The sequence below is a fragment of the Diadema antillarum genome, unplaced genomic scaffold (assembly GCF_040938485.1).
Source record: "Diadema antillarum isolate AM-2024a unplaced genomic scaffold, OU_Dant_1.0 seq00000910_RagTag, whole genome shotgun sequence".
In the NCBI taxonomy this organism is placed as follows: Eukaryota; Metazoa; Echinodermata; class Echinoidea; order Diadematoida; family Diadematidae; genus Diadema; species Diadema antillarum.
This window is the reverse complement of record NW_027271766.1, coordinates 1620924-1640338: the sequence shown is the minus strand read 5'-3', so window position 1 is coordinate 1640338 and position 19415 is coordinate 1620924. Positions and strand designations below refer to the sequence as shown.

At 39.2% G+C, this 19415-nt stretch overlaps 1 protein-coding gene across 4 annotated transcripts in view; it reads right to left on the bottom strand.

Moving 5' to 3' along the window:
- The window catches only part of LOC139741236 (protein numb-like), a 95495-nt gene that overhangs the window by 53181 nt on the left and 22899 nt on the right, over window positions 1-19415 (bottom strand). The window contains exon 1 of one of the 4 annotated variants that reach the window (XM_071651832.1): window positions 5175-5712. The exons of 2 other annotated variants lie outside the window; for them this stretch is intronic. In XM_071651832.1, the coding sequence (XP_071507933.1) occupies window positions 5175-5215 (41 nt within the window). In that variant the 5' untranslated portion in view covers window positions 5216-5712. Of the gene's footprint in view, window positions 1-329; window positions 474-5174; window positions 5713-19415 lie in introns of those variants that run through there. One more of the 4 variants, XM_071651835.1, reaches the window with a different exon arrangement.

Sequence of the window (19415 nt, the reverse complement as noted above, 5' to 3'; positions counted from 1 at the left end):
TTCATGACATTACCATGACAAATTGCAAAGATTATGTACCAGTACTGAAAGCACTGCCATGGAATGTACAATTTGATGTTTGCTCATGAACACTGCCACAATTTGCAATGTTTACCAAAATGGTAAACCTAATTCTTTTTTATTCATGGTTCATTTCACTGCTCACACTGTAATAAAAAAGCATTAAATAGACTCAGAGAGTTTTACGAGTCAGACAAATGGTTTTTAACAAATGATTTTTCCGTACATGCATGTGCTGCACGGTTAAAACCCACATGGGCTCAACAGGACACTGTGCTGTACTGATACCTTGTGAAAACAATGGTCACCTTCTAGCATGAATGAAGCCAAGACCCAAACAGCCTAGACAGTAGGATGCCTTCCTGTCTTCGTGTGTAATCCCAGGGTTAATCCATCCACAATTGGCAGGCACAATGAGCTTCTCTGACTCCACAAGAGAAGCAGGGTTACTGTATCACCAGGACAGTCACTCCTCTCATTACAACATCCACAAAAGGAGACAACAATCACCAGGACAAGGTCTGCTTATTCACTGGCTGATGGCTTATTTCAGGGGGTCCTTCAAGATTTACAGCTCCGCTTCTATATCGTCACCCCGAGATGGCTAGCGTTCGGAAAACGCACCGCATGAGTCACGAGAAATGACCCTGTTATCAAGGAGGGGAGGATGCTATGGAGGATAATGGGCAGGCCTGTGAATTAATCCGATTTGAATCCTGAGATTGTTGTATCCATCCCACAGGCAAGTGCGATCACTGGACATGTGTGTTTCTCGGCTTGCTCATGATAAACGAGCGTGTCTGCCTGTGGCTGGCTGGCTGGTTTCACAGGGCCGAAGGTGCTACATCCACCGAGCTAGCTCGCTACAACAAGCTACTGGCCACTGCCACCAGCATCCGCTACCAACACAGACCAGCGGCAGTCCTGCATCTACCCTACACACCGCGTTTGTCGCTAACACACATCCTGTCTCTGTATAAATGAGCTCGGGTTCTTTTATTTTCCTCTCTCTCTCTCTCTCTCTCTTTTTTTCCTATTTTCCCTCCACATATGTCAGTAACGTTGTTGAGCAGTCCAGGCTGGTTCCACGGCACCAACTGCCTGTGTGTAATGATAATGCGAAAAGCAGCACTGCCCTTGCATTCAAACACACACTAACACACACACACACATCACACGTGTATACATACACACGCACTCACATACAGACACGGCTCTGGCAGAGGCATTTATTCAATGGAACGCTCAATAAATGGGGGATGGGGGGAGTGAGCGAGGGAGCACGCCAGGCAGGGAAGGGAAGGACAGCGGGCAAGGGAGATGACACCATTGTGTGGAGGGTCTCACACATTTGCATTTACATGAATTGGCAATGGAGAAAATAAAGCTGGACAATGAGACAATAGCATATTGATTCATTTATTCTGCCAACAGAGAGAGAGAGGGGGGGGGGGGGGGAGAAAGCAAGAAAGAAAGAGCATCAGGTGCAAGTCGATTCATAGACAGAAGGGAGGATGCAATAGAAAAAAATAATCTGTCCTTCAAGAGTCTCGTGGTTTTGCTTGTTTTTGTTTATGTGCGTATAAATATAAATATATATATATATATATGTTCATGAGTTTTTGAGCTCCCTGTTGCTACTATTCATATTCATGAAGGCCTTTATAGGCCTATGTATGTATATATATTATGTATTATCATATATGTACATTATCTCAATTGATGAATCCTTGATTCTAATTAGTCCAAGGAGCAGTAAATAGTTTTCACTATACTGCCCAGCAGTCAGCTACTGGTTTTTCGATATATATGCGAGTAAGTATTAAGCCTATCTATGTATATTTGCAGACTGTTGTTCATTGTGAATTGTGCGTGTATCTATATATTTGTGCACTCTGAAATTATGCGTTTAAATATAAAATGATTTTCTGCTTTCTCTGTTAGTACAACAATTTCATTTCAATGCCTTGATTTAGCATGAATATCTTAAAATCAAGTGGGATCTGGTACATACGACTAATATCAGCTGCTTTCATGTGGGTCATGGGTAGAACTACACATTTGTATTTGCCCTCAGTGATTTTTCAACATGCAGTGTAACGCCCCTCAACTTTGTCTCAGTTCATAGCACTGTTGAAAAATCACCTCTGGGCAAGTGGGTTTCACCATGTCCCTCGAAGCAGTCAATATTATTGTATAACATTGTATTTCATATGTTAAGCTCAGTCTGCGTAATGCATACCAGAGTTTATGATCAAATTCAAAATAAAATGAGTTCAATGGTAATATCACTTTACACAGAGTAAATCAAACAATTATTGCGAACATATGATATTAAAAGCTTATGGAATCTTACAGTATCATTTACTGTAATGAAACACTGATATTTTTCACCTCCACATGCGCTGTATAATATGCACATTTAATGAGGTGATGGTGGCATCAAATGGTCAAAACGTCATTGGGTGACCTATATAGGCACAGGGCTCCAGTGCAATTACTGTATTAAAAGTATTTTGTATAAAAAAAAAATATCGAAATAGCTTTTGAATTTATAATGTCTATTGAAGTTCTGCACCGAGTGAGGGGACAAAATGTTATCAAATACGCAATTTTGTATCTTCCCCAATTGCCCATGCAAATTCACAAAGATTTCGCCACATAGACTCTACACTGTACCTGGTATTCAGAATATCAAAATACTGCACAAATTTATAGCAGGAAAAAAAGGTGTATTTTCAAGATATAAGTATCTTTCTTTTTTTTTTTCATAGGAGCAGCAAAAAGCATTCGCAATTGTTTCTGCCAAAATTCCCCTAAAACATAAATATACAAATTGTACACATATTACTTGTTTACATAATTCACTCTCACTTTCTGTGAAGTTTTGAGTGGGCATGGTTAGTCAAGTGGCTAAATCAAACTTCGGAAACAAAAACAAGAAAGAAATCTTTTGTTTGATTATTCTATTGAGGGAAAGACAAATTGAATAAAAGGTTTAATATCATCATAACTGGCTCTATTTCAAAGGTATCTCAAAACCTTGACTGCATGGGAGATGAACTGAACTGGAATTGTCAGGGCAGGCTGAGGAGCAATATGGGCTTGCATAATTCGTTCTTTCTCACTGATACATCATTATCATCTCATCTTTATAGACCAAATGCATACATGCCATGCAGACTGCAATTGTCATAACGGTTGTTCGCTGCATGGCCATATTCGTTCGCCATGCACAACTGCACACATGCAATATACTCTAGAACGGGCGGATTTGATTGCATTCTCAAATATTGCAAATTACATATCAACCTACTGTCCTTCTGTTCTACCTGACAACAGATGGGTTTATTGGTTCTATTTTCCTTGCTGCCCCACCCACCTCCCACAACTCCCACTCCCTCACAAATGCCTACAAAAATGTCATGCTATGACAGATAGCACATTCCAGTACAATGCATCTTACAGTACTTTCACAATGAGCCATCTCCCCCCCCCCCAAAAAAAAAAAAAATGTTTCATCACAGCAATGTAGAGCTGAATTTGTGTTGATTTCCTACAACTTTAATTTTATAAACTCAATATCATCAGAAAGTGATGCACAACATTGTATAATAATTTCACAGTTTTTTGTTCGTTACTACACTGTAGCTGTATTGATATTATGTTATTGATGTGTATGTAAAAACATGCTTTTTATTGTTGGAAATGAAATAAAATGAAATGTAAAATGAAATGATCTGTTATACTTTGTACACTATGCTTTGATATTCAATACAAATTCTGAATGCCCTGACTTTCCCCTTTCATCTACCTGTTGAGTTGCTCACTCTTTCATGAAATCCTTAAATTTAATTTCTCCAACAGAAACTTTGGGTAATGTCTGTTGTTGATCCTGCCATCTAATGTATCGATGTTTGGAATGAATTGCTCCTGGTAAGTAGTATCCAGAATTGGTATGTCTGCAAAGTGTACAACTTTTTCATGAATGCCAATTACAGAGCATGGGATTTTCACAAATCCTCCATAGAGCACTGTACACTTTGAATACGTACATGGCTTACTAAGTTAAAGCATTTTATGCAGCATGCGGGTGTTGAATACATGCACTTTATCATAACACACTACACAGTATAGATGCCACTAACCCGAGCACAAAATGGCAAATTGTATCCAATCAAGGTCTGAAATGACTATTTCAGCAATTCCATGCAAATCATCAGACTGCAAAGATCATTTGAAAGAACAATTTGAAAAAAAAAACACATTAAGTTGGAAAAAAAGTCAAATGAATGTGTACCAGTCTGCAATTGTCAATGAAAACACTAACCACACATATAGTCCTACTGTGTGACCCTAGCACGGAATGATAAGAATATCCAGATTTGACATGACTACCATACAAATTCTATGCCAATCATTAGACAGCAGCTATAATTCAATCAAAAGGTATAAAAATTTAAAAACAAACTATAGGCCTAATATGTAATGTAGAAAAAAAAGTCAAATGAATAATAATTACCATGTGACTACCTGCTGTCACATGAATAACACTAAGATTATAACCTAGCACACAGTTATGAAAATATCCAAGTTGAAAATGACTACTGTACCAATTCTATGCAAATTATCAGACTGCAAAGACAACTGACTTAAAAAGGTTTTTTTTTTCTTTTCTGTTAACAAAAACATTTAAAAACAAATGATATTATAATGTAGGCCTACAATGTAGAAAAAAGTCAAATGAATGTTTACCAGCCTGCAACTGTCCCGTGAACAACACTTAACCATAGATCATAAAATGACAGTTTGCTTTAGTAGATACAGATAACCAGCAACACCCTACACCACCCATCACCAGCACATATCGTGTGATGATAGATAAACGAGTGAACAATGAACTGTAGGTTCACAAACCAGTCTCTTTGGGCGAGACCTGCAGCCAAGCCACCCTATATAGTGTACATGCCAGCAGGGACCGCCCCTTGCCAAGACAGCCAACTCCATCAATGTTACATCTTATAGCAGCCTCCTTGAACTGCCAAAATCAACATTTACAATACAAATGATGAATACAATGAAATTGTGATATGTAGGTGAGTGTGGAACACAATGATCCCCACTGATAATCGTCAAGTGCAAGCTAAACCTACCCGATATCCATGACTGGAAGGTCTGCCGGCACACGTTGCATGTGGATATATCCCAAAGACGAAATGACCACGGAACAAGTTTGAACAGTTGGGAGGCTTGGTCAGCGATTAACAAACAGCCCTTCTGTTGACTCCAGACAGCCCAAGCGTGAAACACATACAAAGCAGTTAAAAAAATCAGGATTCACACACATGTGTGGTGGACTTTTCTGATGGAAGAGGGCTGAGGGAGGACCTACGTGTACTTTGTAGCATGGTTATTGTGTCACCTGTACGACCCAGATGTCGCAGTAAGGGTCCAAAGTGCATGTGGACAATTACTACACCTTACTGATATGCTCCTGATGATCTGGACCACTAAGTTTGCACACTGTCACACACACAAAGTACCTTCTAAAAGCTGGATTGAAAGCTGAGTTACACATCCAGACATAAAGCAAGCTGACCAGTAACCAACATCAAAACTCCAAAATACGGCGTCTCTGCCTCTAAATCTGAGTTCATACAGTCTAGTCACTGGTTGCTACAACCTGACAGTATCTACATGTAATCCACTTGGACTAAAACAACTGTACCATGAATAATGCATTTTACATCAAGGAGATCATGAAATAGATAAAGCACAGCAACGAACGCGGAAAATGTTGATGTGTAGCAAAGTACATGAATGTGAGACATCATATCTACACAGCATAAAGAATGGGCAAACCATGGACAAATCCAGGTTGACATTTTTGGGTTCACACAGCAGTTTGGGGAGAACATCATACAGTGTAAATCTTGATCCAAATCTCACTCATTTGTTGTGTGAACACATGGCAAGCCCCAAAATGGCAAGCCCAAAAATCAGGTTCACTATTTTGGTTGCAATCCAAATCTTACTATTTGTGTGATTGTTCTCTGGACATGTGATGTACCCAATAATTCACGTCAATGTTAATGGCACATCATATGATGCTTGCTATTCAGGCCAGAACATCTGCACAGCCCTGACAGACTGGCGCAAAAATGAGAACCACCATGTAGAAATTTCCACTGAAACAGAACATGACACTGTGGAATGACACATACAATTTTTGTATCTATGTCTCTGCTTTTCCTTCAAACTTTCACTGAAATGTTGCTTTGATGTTTCGTTGATTTCTTTATCACAAGGGCATAGGCCTACATTTTTGGAAGAGTCACAGCAAAAAGGGAAAGGAAGTAGAATGAAGTTTTTCCTTGCGACAAAAAACAAAACAAAACTAAAAATAATGTATACATTGTACCATGGAGTTCATAGCAAACATTCCACTTCAGTTAGTCACCACTTGAAATTCTAAATAAGCAGAGAGGTAGGGTTTCTTTTTTCTCTCTTTCTTTCTTTATTGCATCAAACTGCTGGTGCTGCATAAATGAATGATGAGTTATTGTTTGGGAGCTTGTCCCTTTGGGCGACAATTTGCCTCCATGGGAGAGGGGAGAGATGTTGTTTATGCCATCTTTTCTCCCCAGCAGCCATCAAGCCAAGTCCTCCTTTACTCTAGAAGAAAACACAAAACAAGACCAAACACAGAGACACAAATAGCCATGCTTAGCTTCCGTGACCTTCCGGGGTCAACTGTTTTCAACCAGTCACTCTAGGGATTTCCCTTTTATCTCAAATGATGTCAGCGCATAGCACAAAAGGGGGGGGGGGGTAGAGACTGCATTCCCTGTTGTAACAATTGCTTGGATACCACCAGTTGTACGTACAAGTATGCTTTCAGTTTCCTTGTTATCTATCCATCACATACTTTGGTCCATGCTCTTTAGGAAGAATTTCTAAAATGAATTCTCTGGGGAAGAAAGCATAGTTTCAGGATGTCAAAATTTGTAGTCAGAAGCACTAAACACTACAATGTATCCATCATACTTCATTGGAATTGACACACTGTACAGTTCCAGGAATGGTTTCATTAAGAAGAAGAAAAAAACACACACTATTGCAATGAAAGCAAAATTCCGTACACTTGCCATTTTACCAGTTATTTGAAATGACTTGCAATTGGTAAAAACTTGGGTTTATTAGAATACGTACCCCCTATGAACACTATTTTATTGCTGTTTACTCATCTGTCATCCTATGCAAAATTTTCTTTCTTCTAAGCTGTATCAAATGTTCCAATATTTCATCAAGGCCTATATCTTATAAAGAAGAAATCAATGATGGTAGTTCCGTGTTTTCCTATGCGAAAACTTTTGTCTATTAACTCTGGGTCACGCGATATTGAAAGCACGTTCAACCCAGTGTGAAACCAGTGTGAAAATTATGTTCGTGAATTACTGTCCCATGTACTTGTTCTCATGTAGGCCTATGTAATACAAACTTTAATAAATGCTACAGTAGTGGGTTGACTTTTCATGAAATTTAATTTTTAAAAAAATCCTACAGCAACCTTCTATTATAGAAGTATACTGCCACACATGCATGTTTGGCTGTCAGGAAAAGCCTTTAGAAGATTTCAGGATTAGGCCTAAGGCATGCACCACCAGCCCCCCCCCCCCCCCAAAAAAAAAATTGTTTGCATGGAGAGTTTCAATATGACAAAATATGTAGATTCCTAGATATTTTAATCTAGTCTTTAATAGCTTTCAGAGCACAAATTGCAGGCCGACATATAACAATTAAGGATGGCCTCAGGCCAGCCTCATGCCAGCCTGGCATTGTACAATTGTAAGCAAGGTTACAGCTAGACAGAAAGATCCGTCTGTCCGGAGGAGTCTTTTATTTTTTTGACATCATCGCTCTCCTCCAGAGACAGATGGAAGCTTGTCATATACCTCGCTGTATTGAAGTTCTTAACCACTGTCCCTATGGAGAATTGGGTGAGGTACCTCACCCTTCTCGATTGGGTCTAATTCACAGCCCTAGATTACCGGCAAATTTACCACGTAAACTTGCATAGCAAAATCAACATTTCAAGATTGCATTGCACTTAACCAGATTAATGAATCATCTAACATTTTGGCAGAATTTTCATGACAAAAGACACAACCACCAGCCCGTCAATACGATTGTAACAGCTCTTCAACATATGAATCCGTTAGCCAATCACATGCGAGGTAGATTTCTGCATGCTTTTATTAAAACACGTATCTCGCATGTGATTGGCTGACGGATTCAAAATGGCGACTTACTGCTAGCGAACGGCGATGTTGCGATCTTACCTAGTTACTGCGAGTATTTCGATTGCACAATGTGAGAAAGTTACCCCAAATATTACTGCACAATGTGTCATGTCATGTCAAACTTGTTTGAATGTAAAAAAGCAGTATGAAATTGGGTTTATCCAAGGAGCTTCAAACACAAACGTGTTTGAAGCTCCTTGGTTTATCGTAACGTTTGGTCTGTGTGCGATCGCTGGCAGAGCATCAATACAGGAGCTAGTATTACAGCCTTCGGTCTGTATAGGAGGAGATCCGCGAAGCCAGACGCAGTCTACGCGGAACATATCCCCGACGACCAGATACAGACCGATCTTTCAGTCAAGGTTCCAGCCTAAACACAGGGTGCATGGTGCACAACAACTTTAGGGCTTTTTACACTTGTAAATTTTTGCTTAGCCCCGGACAAACAGTGGGGCTAAGGGGGGGCCTTAGCCCCACCGTTGGTACGGGACTATCCTTAGCCCACTTTCTGTTTACACTCGTTTTTGCCAATGTGGGCTAGCCCCACCGATAGTACGGTACTATCTGGCCCTGCAAAATAGCAGGGGTTAGCACCGCAATTGCGGTGCCAAGCAAGTGAGTGTAAACAGAACGAAAAAATAATCCTGGGCTAAGCAACGGAGACGAAGTCCGACCCTCACTGACCAATCAGAAACGAGGTAATCAAGTGCTGCCGGTGCGTGCGTGTACGTGTACAGTACACAGCGTAATTATGAATATTCATGTGGTTTGGAAAGTCCGGGACTAAGAAATACGAGTGTAAAAAGGTCAGTTTTCTCCTTAGCCCTGGACAAGAGATAGTATGGGACTAATTGGCGAGTGTAAAAAGCTAAAAAAATTGGTACGGGACTAACGATAGTCCTGGGTCAGAGAAAGTCCGGGGTTAAGAAACGCAAGTGTAAAAAGCCCTTTTGAGTGTGCATGACATCATCAGATAGGGACTTCAAGAATTTGTAAGAAGACAGGGGTAATAAGACCATGCACCAGCGAATATGTGTTCAAACCAACAGACACTACACTCAGACCATACATCAAAGAATGTGTGATCAGGCTAGCAGACACAAAGTGTGAACTCATTCATTGTGCCAAAACAAAAAAACATTCAGTTTTATTCAATTATACATTTGATGATGGATCCACAAATCCCATAGACAAGCTGAAGGATTTTACACTACAAAGTCATTATGATTTACAGATTACATTTCTAAAATGCATTCTATTCACATAAATAGTTACAGAGTATTTAGACAAAAGAATGTGTCTCCTTGCCAATCACTTCCTCAAACTACAATTCAATATAATAGCTGTGCCAAACACCCAAAGGTCTGTCAATCAGAAACTTGGTATGCAAGTTTTATGAACCACGTTGCATGATTAGTTGAAACCAAAGTTCCACTTCCTCAATTGCACTTTAGAAATTAGAGGTCAGATCATTCACAAAGGAAACTCACAAAACCCCAACAAGCCAATTATGGTCCAGAAAGATGTATGAGGAAGTATAATTCCAGTTTTCTCAGTGACTCTGAAAAAACAACCTGATTAGTAGAAAACCATGTTTTCTAAACATACCTAAAAAAAAGGAAAAGAAAAAAGCTCTTTCATACCCCTTTCAGTAACTCATGCATTTTTGGCCAGCTCCTGGCCTGAGCTAATTTGGTCTGCGTCAAGCAGCAGAAATTGCGTTCAGTATGTTTTTTAGCAGAGCCACACTACTTTTACAATGACCCATTCACGAACTCGGCCACGTAAGGGACAACTACCATGGTAACTGAACGCACACTCAAGCGGAGGGCATGGCCAGGTAATTGTGACCTTTGACCGTGCAAGGAATTTTGGCCCGAGCCTGGTGCTGCAATCGTTCATAAACTCTTTGATTGGCACCAGGCCAGCGCCTGGCCTGCGCCAAAATAGTCCGCTCCTGGCGCGGGCCACTTTGGCCCGACTCATTCATAAACTCACAATTTTATGGCTTAGTTCGGGCCTAGGCCCGAGCCAGAGGAGTTACTGAAAGGGGTATCACATGTCTAACATCCCTCACTGTGATCCTCCTACCCCTAAAAGGCCTAACCTGGCCCTAGCTGGGATAAATGGGAGGGCCTTGACATGTCCCAGTTTGCACTGAGGAACAGGACCCAAAAGGAGGCCAAACCCAGCATCTATAGGGTCACTCCTCATCAATCAACATACCTGTTAAAATACAATCAATCATAACTCCACCTCCCTCCTAAACATTAGTTAAGTTCACACGCTATTCCTAAACTTTAAAGGGATGGTACAGTATTGGTGGAAATGAGAATTGGGCTTTTAATTTTTTGCGAGATACCAAGAAAACACTTATGAAATAGTACAGAGCATACCATTATAAGAGGAATACAAAATTTATTTGATGAAAATCGGGTTTGGAATGACTGAAACATCTAAAAACAAAGTAAAACAAAGCGATCGTAATAAAAGGTGGGTCCCACACTTTATTAGAATCGCTCTGTTTTGGATATCTCAGCCATTTCAAAACCAATTTTCATCAAATGAATGTTGAATTCCTCATGGAATTACATGCTCTTTCATATTTCATATGAGGTTTTTCATTATCTCACCAAAAAATGTTAGAAACCTGAAATTAGGTCTCAACCAAAACTATAAGATCCCTTTAAGTTTAGGTCGAAAACTTAACTCTCGATGATTAGCTTGTAGTTTAGCACCGTGCGGACGCATTCGAAAGTTAGCAATCTTAAAGTTTAGTCGATGATTAGAACCACGAGACATCTTGGGGTTTACGCTCTCTCCACGAGCCATGGGTGGGGGGGGGGGGGGGGGGGGGGGGGGGCTCCCCACTCATAGTTTTGCACCATGTGGACACAATGATCAACTAGCTTGTGAGTTAGCGTGAACCTCGCTTCTCGATTGCATCCAGGTCAACCTCTAGCTGCGCTATTTTGTATGCGTATAAGGTCATCTAGCAAAGACTCTGCACTTCCAGTGTAATCATCAAGTGGGATTTGCTATTAAGTTGTAACTTAAAGTTTAGGTGCGCATGTGAACCCGCGTCGTGAATTCACGAGTGGAGCTAATCATCAAGAGTTAAGTTTTCGACCTAAACTTCAAGTTTAGGAACAGCGTGTGAACTTAACTACTGACATGGTAGGTATCCTACACCATAGCCCGACCAGACGCCTTCACACAGCATTTGACAAGTACCCGTACACTTTCATAGGGACACCCCTTGGAAACAGAATCTACAAAACATTACAATAGTCTACATTTTACCCCAAATTTTACAATCTATTCTCGGGATAACATGAAATCAAACATTTGGGCTTAAATATGGCATTACAGTTCATAGCAACCATCAGATAGGCATACTGTAAAAGTGGAAATTTTCACTCAACCAGAAGCTAGCGTGAAAATAAAAGCACACATGTGAATATTTTTGCTTGCAATATGGTCTACGTGTAGTGTACAAATGACACACTGGTCTGAGTGCGTCAGTCGGAATTGTTTGCATACGGTACACTATGGAATACTTAACCCACAAGATGAAGCCAAGTAGTCCAGGCTAGGCTCCATAGAAAGTGCACCTAACCTTGTTTTTTGATATATACAATGTTTTTTGATGGTTTCTTGTCAATTCGAGGGTGCTGATTCCAAATCCGATTGATGCCACTCGCGTAACCTTGAGCATTTTCGGCAAAACGCAAAAATCCAAAATGGCCGCCAGATATGCTAATTTGGCCATGATAATCCTATTTATGTCAATTTTATGACAAATTATTCCATCAAAATTTTTTAAATTTTTGTTCCTTGAGTAATTCTACTTGCACATGCAAGAAATTTTTCATTTGAAGAGGTACATTTAGTATTTTAAGCTTATTTTCAATTCAAAATGGCCGCCACTCCTATACTCATGTACTATATGAATGGCAAAAAATATGCATAGAAATAGATTTTCAGTCACATACCTACGCTTTTATCAAGTTTTGCTTGTGCAATGCAAATCTGATGAGTGCCACTAGCAAAACAAGCAAACAAACAAGCAAAAAAACAGAAAGTTTATTGTTTTTAGGCTTATTATATTCTTCTTAATACAAAACTTCAAAATGGATGCCACTCATATACCCCTGCACAATATGAACGGCAGAGCGTGTGAAATGAAAAAAAAATAATATTTTTTTTTTCTGTCACTCAGGTACACTGTTTTTCAATTTGTGTGCTGATTATAAATCAGAAGGTTGTTACTAATAAAGGCTTTTTTTTTTTTTTTGATGCAAACATCCAAATTTGCTACCTCAATCTGAATTTTTCCCTAGGTATTTGGAAAAATCCACCAAAACTTGAATTGACGCCAACATCAAGATCGTTTATCAGGAATTATTAGATATGAACATTTGATACTTACTCTCTAAAAAAAAAAAAATCGAGTGAAAATATTCACTCTTAAAGGAGTGAATACAAAGAAGAGTGAATTTAGAGTGAAATTGGAGTGAATTTTGAGTGAAAATGTTCATTTTCACTCATTTTGGAGTGACCTCAGGGATCACTCGAAGATTTTGGAGTGATCCCTGAGGTCACTCTAAAACGAGTGAAAATGAACATTTTCACTCAAAATGCACTCCAATTCACTCTAAATCCACTCTTTTTTTATTCACTCCTTTAAGAGTGAATATTTTCACTCGATTTTTTTAGAGAGTACTTGCCTTGAGATGTTCAACATTAAATCATTCATTCTGATTTACTGAATTAAAAGGCTGAATCCTAGATGATGACACAAATGAAATTTCCAATTAACTGTCCTGTTCTACATTATCTAAAAGCGATATTATACAAACTTTTCAGTCCCCTCATCCGAGAAAGAACATGAGGCAGGGGAAATTGGAAAAAGGGACCACCTCACTTCCTGTTGTCAAATCTCTGAAATGAAAACAATGCCCCAAAGTTTTTAATGTTAACCCAGATGAATTATATATGGTAGATGAATTTTACCACCGTTTTTTCGGAGTGAATGTGTTTGAGTATAGGCCTATGATGTCGAGGGAGACTCTGAGATCTGTACAGTGCTGCCTCATTCTGAAAGCAGTGTTATAACAACTTCACATTGCTTGTCTTTAATCTTCAGCATTTGCAGATTCAGGATTGCTCTCGGTAACCAGACCAGCTGTGTTGGGACTCGGAAAGATGGCCTCCTTACTTGTGGCTGTAAACTAACTCCACTAGAGGTCTTTTGAACATAGGCTATGTGGTGACATTACATTCACTTCACGTAGGAAGTTTGCAGATGATCTTGCCTTTACGTCTCATAGAAAGTCCTTGGATGACATGAGCCGAGTACTGACCCATCTCAAGACAATAGTGGAGTACATCATCTTCTGGAGACTTTGCCCCAACCTTTGTTAGATTATCATCAGACCCATGCCTTCCATCTTAGTAACCATCTTGCCAACGCTATGTTCAAGGTAGCTCTCTGTGGCAAGCCTTCCAAGCATAGGCTAAGGAAGTCCACCCTCCTTCACTGACACTCGATCACTCTCCCTCACACTGGAAGGAAAGGATGGCCAGTGTCACCAGTGCCGTCAACGCATACCCTGACATTCCAAACACGATAGCATGGGGGGGGGGGGGGGGGCATTTCATGAAGCGTTTTGTCTGACAAATTTGTCTGACAAATTTGCTCTCAGCCAATCAGATGCAAGGATTTAATAGCTTATAACAGTTTGTCAAAAAGAAAAGATCTGACAAAACACTTCATGAAATGCCCCCTTGAACAACCTGCCATCAATGCGCCTGAAATCCCACAAGCCTAGATTTCCCTACTGTAACTAGAAAACATTGACCCCAAAACAAGTTGGTGCAGATGCTGGTCTGATGTCATCTCTGATACCACCCAAATTACCTACAACACTGTCTCTGGCCTTGCAACAAAGCCACAGGGCTTCAACGGGTGGTGATCAAGCAAGTCTTCATGTCTTCATCCTATTTCTATGGCAAGTAATCGCCCTCTAACCCCTGAGGAAGTGCTGAACATCACCAGATGTGGTTGCAATGAAAACAATTGCAGGACTAATATGCATCTTTAGCCTGAGAATTCTGCACATTTGGGGCTGATGTCGCCTGCTGCTAAACATACAATTAAAGGGTTCTTTAAAGACAATAAAAATGACAGTTTTAGTTTTAAGACAAGACTGAATGAGATCATGATGTCAAAGTGTATATTATCAACACCTAGGAACTGTGAGAGAACTGAAAGAGGTATCTCACATTGCTCCTTGGGTGATGTTTAATGAACAGTTTGTACGGTATTGCATTAGGACAGTTTCGTTTATGCCTTCAGCAGTTTTTGTTGTTGTTTTAATTCAAGAAGAAAATCAGGTTTGCTCGATAATATCAAGGCGGCACTCCTAAATTAAGTCATATCAAAGTGATGGAGGTTATGATCCATTTCGAACTCGCCTCAGGACTGCTCCCTCCCCCCCCCCCAACTCCTTGCTGGAAAAAAAAAATCTACAGTGTAAAGGGTTTTTAGTTGTGTCATTAATGTCCGATGTGTTTTTGTCCGCAACCATGTATCTCTGCACTTACTGTATAGGATTTTTTTTTTGTACTTTGTTAATATGGTTTTAGGGGAATGCATATTACAAGCTTTGCTTTCTAGCTTCCTCTCCATTTTTAACATTATTTGATAAATACCATGTATCTAGGCTCCTTAATATATTGTGTTAGTATTACATTTTTATATTCAACCGGCATGTAGAATATGATGGTACATTGATTCCTTGCGAGACGTTTAGTGAACTTATATTGTTGAGACTTTTGTTGAGACAAAATGAAATGTATAAGAAAATGTGTTCAACATCGTAAGGTTTATGAATATTAAATGCTCATATATGTAGGCCCCCTATATATTGTAAGTGACACCCAACATTTTGCACATGCAACACTTTATGATAGCGTAGGTACGGGACTGGAAATACAGTAAATTTGTTCTATATTTCCATGCATATGTTTTGCCATTCATATAGTACATAAGCATAGGAATGGCGGCCATTTTGAATAACAAAATGAGCTTTAAATGCTAAATGAACCTATATGAAATGAAAATTCGCTTGCAAATGCAGATGGAGTAACTCTAGGAACAGAAATGTACAAAGTTTGGTGGAATAATTGGTCATATAATGCACATTATTGTGTTTATCACGGCCGAATTAGCATATCTGGCGGCCATTTTGGATTTTTGCATTTTGTCGAAAATGCTCAAGGTTACGCGAGTGGCATCAATCGGATTTGGAATCAGCACCCTCGAATTCACAAGAAACCATCAAAAAACATTGTATATATCAAAAAACAAGGTTGGGTGCCTTCTAGCCTGGACTAAAGTGGGTTTAGGCTAAATTCTATAGTTAATCGCATGCACACTACTCCGACTGACACACAAAAAGACATGTGCATCATCTGTGTCATAGAATGGGGCAATTTTCTTGCCGGAAATCCATTAAAAAAAAAAAAAAAATCATGTTACCTCATGGCAAATTTACTAGACGCATTTCCTTTTGGCTTCTCATAGACAAAAGCCTGACAACCATGCATCCAGTACTTGAGTATACTGCCACATGACCAACAGCACGACCTAGCATAGAGTATATGTATAAAGGGCGGTGATGACCATCAGGTAACTTCTGCCTTGACCAGGTAAATAACCATGCAGTAGAGAAGTGATCTACTGTGTGCAGATGAAGCAATAAATCTTCATTTTCGGTAGGTTATAATTTGCTGAAGTCAAACTCGATAACACCAAAATTCAAAAAAAAAAAAATAATCAAAATTACATTTATCTAGGTCTGAGTTACCAAACATATGAATTTGATCCAAAATCCGTGCCATCGCACCAAGTTGTCAGTGGGTTGACAGGTGTTTCGACAGCAACAGGTACAGCCCTGTTGCGACCTGCTGTGCAGCGACAGGGCTGTGTGCAATATGTATACCCATGATTTGTGCTTCATTCATTCATTCATTCATTCATTCATTCATTCATTCATTCATTCATTCATTCGTTCGTTCGTTCGTTCAGTCAGTAAGTCAGTTAGTCAGTGTACATACAACTTACAACTCAAGGTATGTTTGCTGCTTCGAATAGAATACTGTAAAAGTGGTTTCTTTCGTGGTGGTTTTATTTTCGCGCTTTTCGCGCTTTGAGGTTGAACCGCAAATTTAACATCACGCGAAAATGTTTTGAACTCGTCGGTTGTTACAACGCCATCATTACCGACTGCGAATTTAAACACACGCGAAAAAGTCGGCACCGATGGAAACCGCGAAAGTTTCTGTTTGCGAAAGAAACCACTTTTACAGCATGAAGATTCATCTCATCTGTATTTTTGCTGGACAATATCTGTACATGCCATACACATACCTGGAAACTCTACACTTGAAGGAATGCCAGGCATATTTTCACAGCAAGAGACTTTGTGTTAGTACACACGTGTCAGAATCATAATTGCATTCAAGAAGGAAAAAAAGAGACAGCTCACTTTCCTCAAGAATGAATTCTTCTGTTGTGGAAAAGTGAACATGCGATGAAGCAATCACATACATGTATGGCAACATAAATTCTTTGTGAAGATTCTACGTAATATTCTTTGATGATTCAAAGAAAACTCTTAAAACTGGGCTACACTGATGACTGCGCAATATTGGTATCAAACATTCTTCCTCGAAGACACGATAGGCATATACTACATGTTGCACATCTACCTGAATAATTCTAGCCAACTCGATGGCCTTTTTCAGGGCATGAAATTTTCACAAATTGCACTCACTGCAGATAGTGCAAACAAGAACTTTAGCATGCATTTTAAATTTGTGTACCTCGGCTCTCGCGAAATTCTCAAAAATCAACAAGGGAGCCAACATTTCTGGTTTTAAAGTACAATTTGTAGTTAAAGGGATCGTACAGCTTTGGTTGAGACCTGATTTCAGGTTTCTAACATTTTGTAGGTGAGATAATGAGAAACCTCTTGTGAAATATGAAAGATGTAATTCTATGAGGAATTCAATGTTTATTTGCGGAAAATTGGTTTTGAAATGGCTGAGATATCCAAAAATGAGCGATTCTAATAAAGTGTGCGACCCACACTTTATTGCGATCACTTTGTTTTACATTGTTTTTTGATGTTTCAATCATTCAAAACCCGATTTTCATCAAATGAACTTTGAATTCCTCTTAACCCGTTGAGGACGAGTCCCGAGTATACTCGGGCAAGTGTCTATGGGAAATGCGTGTTGTAGCAAATTCAGTCCGTCCTCAACGGGTTAAAATGGTATGTTCTGTACTATAGCATAAGTGTTTTCTTGGTATCTCGCAAAAAGTTTAAAGCCCAATTCTCATCTCCACCAATACTGTACCATCCCTTTAAATACCTAAATATTTAAACACCCTGAATACTCACATGGGAGTTGAACCATCTGCAGAATGTTCTGCCAATGGAGTGTCCATATCAAAACTTGAGACTGACTCCAGGAACAGACGCTGGGATCAGCAAAATCTCCTATGACACTATTTCCAATGTGTATTTCAATGGAGATCAGCTGCATCATATACATTTTGTAGTTGGAAGTAAAAGCATACCAACACTGCTCTCGTGCCAGCAACACAGTTGACATCTGTATACATTCCAGCATGTAACTACATGTTTTCAGTCATCATACAGCCTGCAGTACTCCAGGAAAATGGAATCTCCTACACCTTCAGCCTGTCTTAACATAGTACAAAAAGTATGAACCCAGCAGACATTATACAATTGTATCTCAGCTCAATTGTACACAGATAGTGCAGGCAAAAGTTGCTGGTACAAACATTTCCCAGGAGCAGCAGTAATTGATCACGAATTTACTTTTATGCTGTCATCAATCCATAATGGCTTGCAGTGACAATCGAGCAATTTGCATTATATTCATAAGAATATTATCAAACGTGTGGAGATGGCACTGGGTATGACAAAGGTACAAACATTTATCCCCTTGTTTGATGTTCTGCTCATTTTCCTAATCACAATGAAGGTCAAATTCATTATAAATCCCAAACTTGAGCAGGCCTGCTGGTTACTTGAAAATTAGGAGAGAAAATTGTCCTTGCTATGACCCCAGGCTGGTATCATTTCTTTACTATCTGTTCCAATACTCTCTGTTTTGTGCTATCAGTTGCTCATTATGATGAAATGTTATTTCTCTCACAGCATGTTTGTATGTAGGCCTACATGTACCATTACAGCATTGGAGCTTTTTCATCCTGAGGAGACGGAATATTACTTGGTTGTATGTAACCTTGCTTTGTTTAGCATCTTGTCCCTGAAAGTTTATCTTTCAAAGCCAAATCAATAACAACAACAACAACAAAAGGTTGTACGTACATGTGCAACGTACATGTGCAGCTTTAGTGTACATTGTAAAGCAAGAAAAAATAGATTTCTCAATAACATCCTTCAAAACCTGCAACCCATAAATATATAAATAAATTCATCTAATGTGTGCATCCATTCAGAGTGAATTTTGACAAGTTTTTCTGAGTTGAAAGCTATGATACCATTAGCAATAACAGTCATTTTCTTGTTATCACTATGCAGCTAAAAAAATAGTACTTTAAAGTACAATCAGTAGTCTTTATGCAGGCCTAATATTAGAATTATCACAATATCTGTTTATGGATTTACTGTGAATACACCACATGTGCATGTAGGTCAAATCAAATTCTGTCCAGAGGCAGTCAAAGCAGGTTAGAATGCTGGTACTGTGAGGTTTGAAGCATGTTTTCATATTAAAGCCATTCAAGTTTAATGTCAAGAAAAGGAGTATCAGACAATATCAGCTTGTATGTCTGGCTGGTCATGGACAAATGGCTTTCACATTCAGGTGTACTAATCAGCAATTCCATGAGGTCTTAAAGGTATTACACGTATTTACCATTTGCAGATGAAACAGAAACCCAGCTTTAGTGCCTGAAAATAGTTCTAAAATATGAGTTAGGGATAGAAACAACCAACATAAAAATTTGAATCAGTAAAACCAATG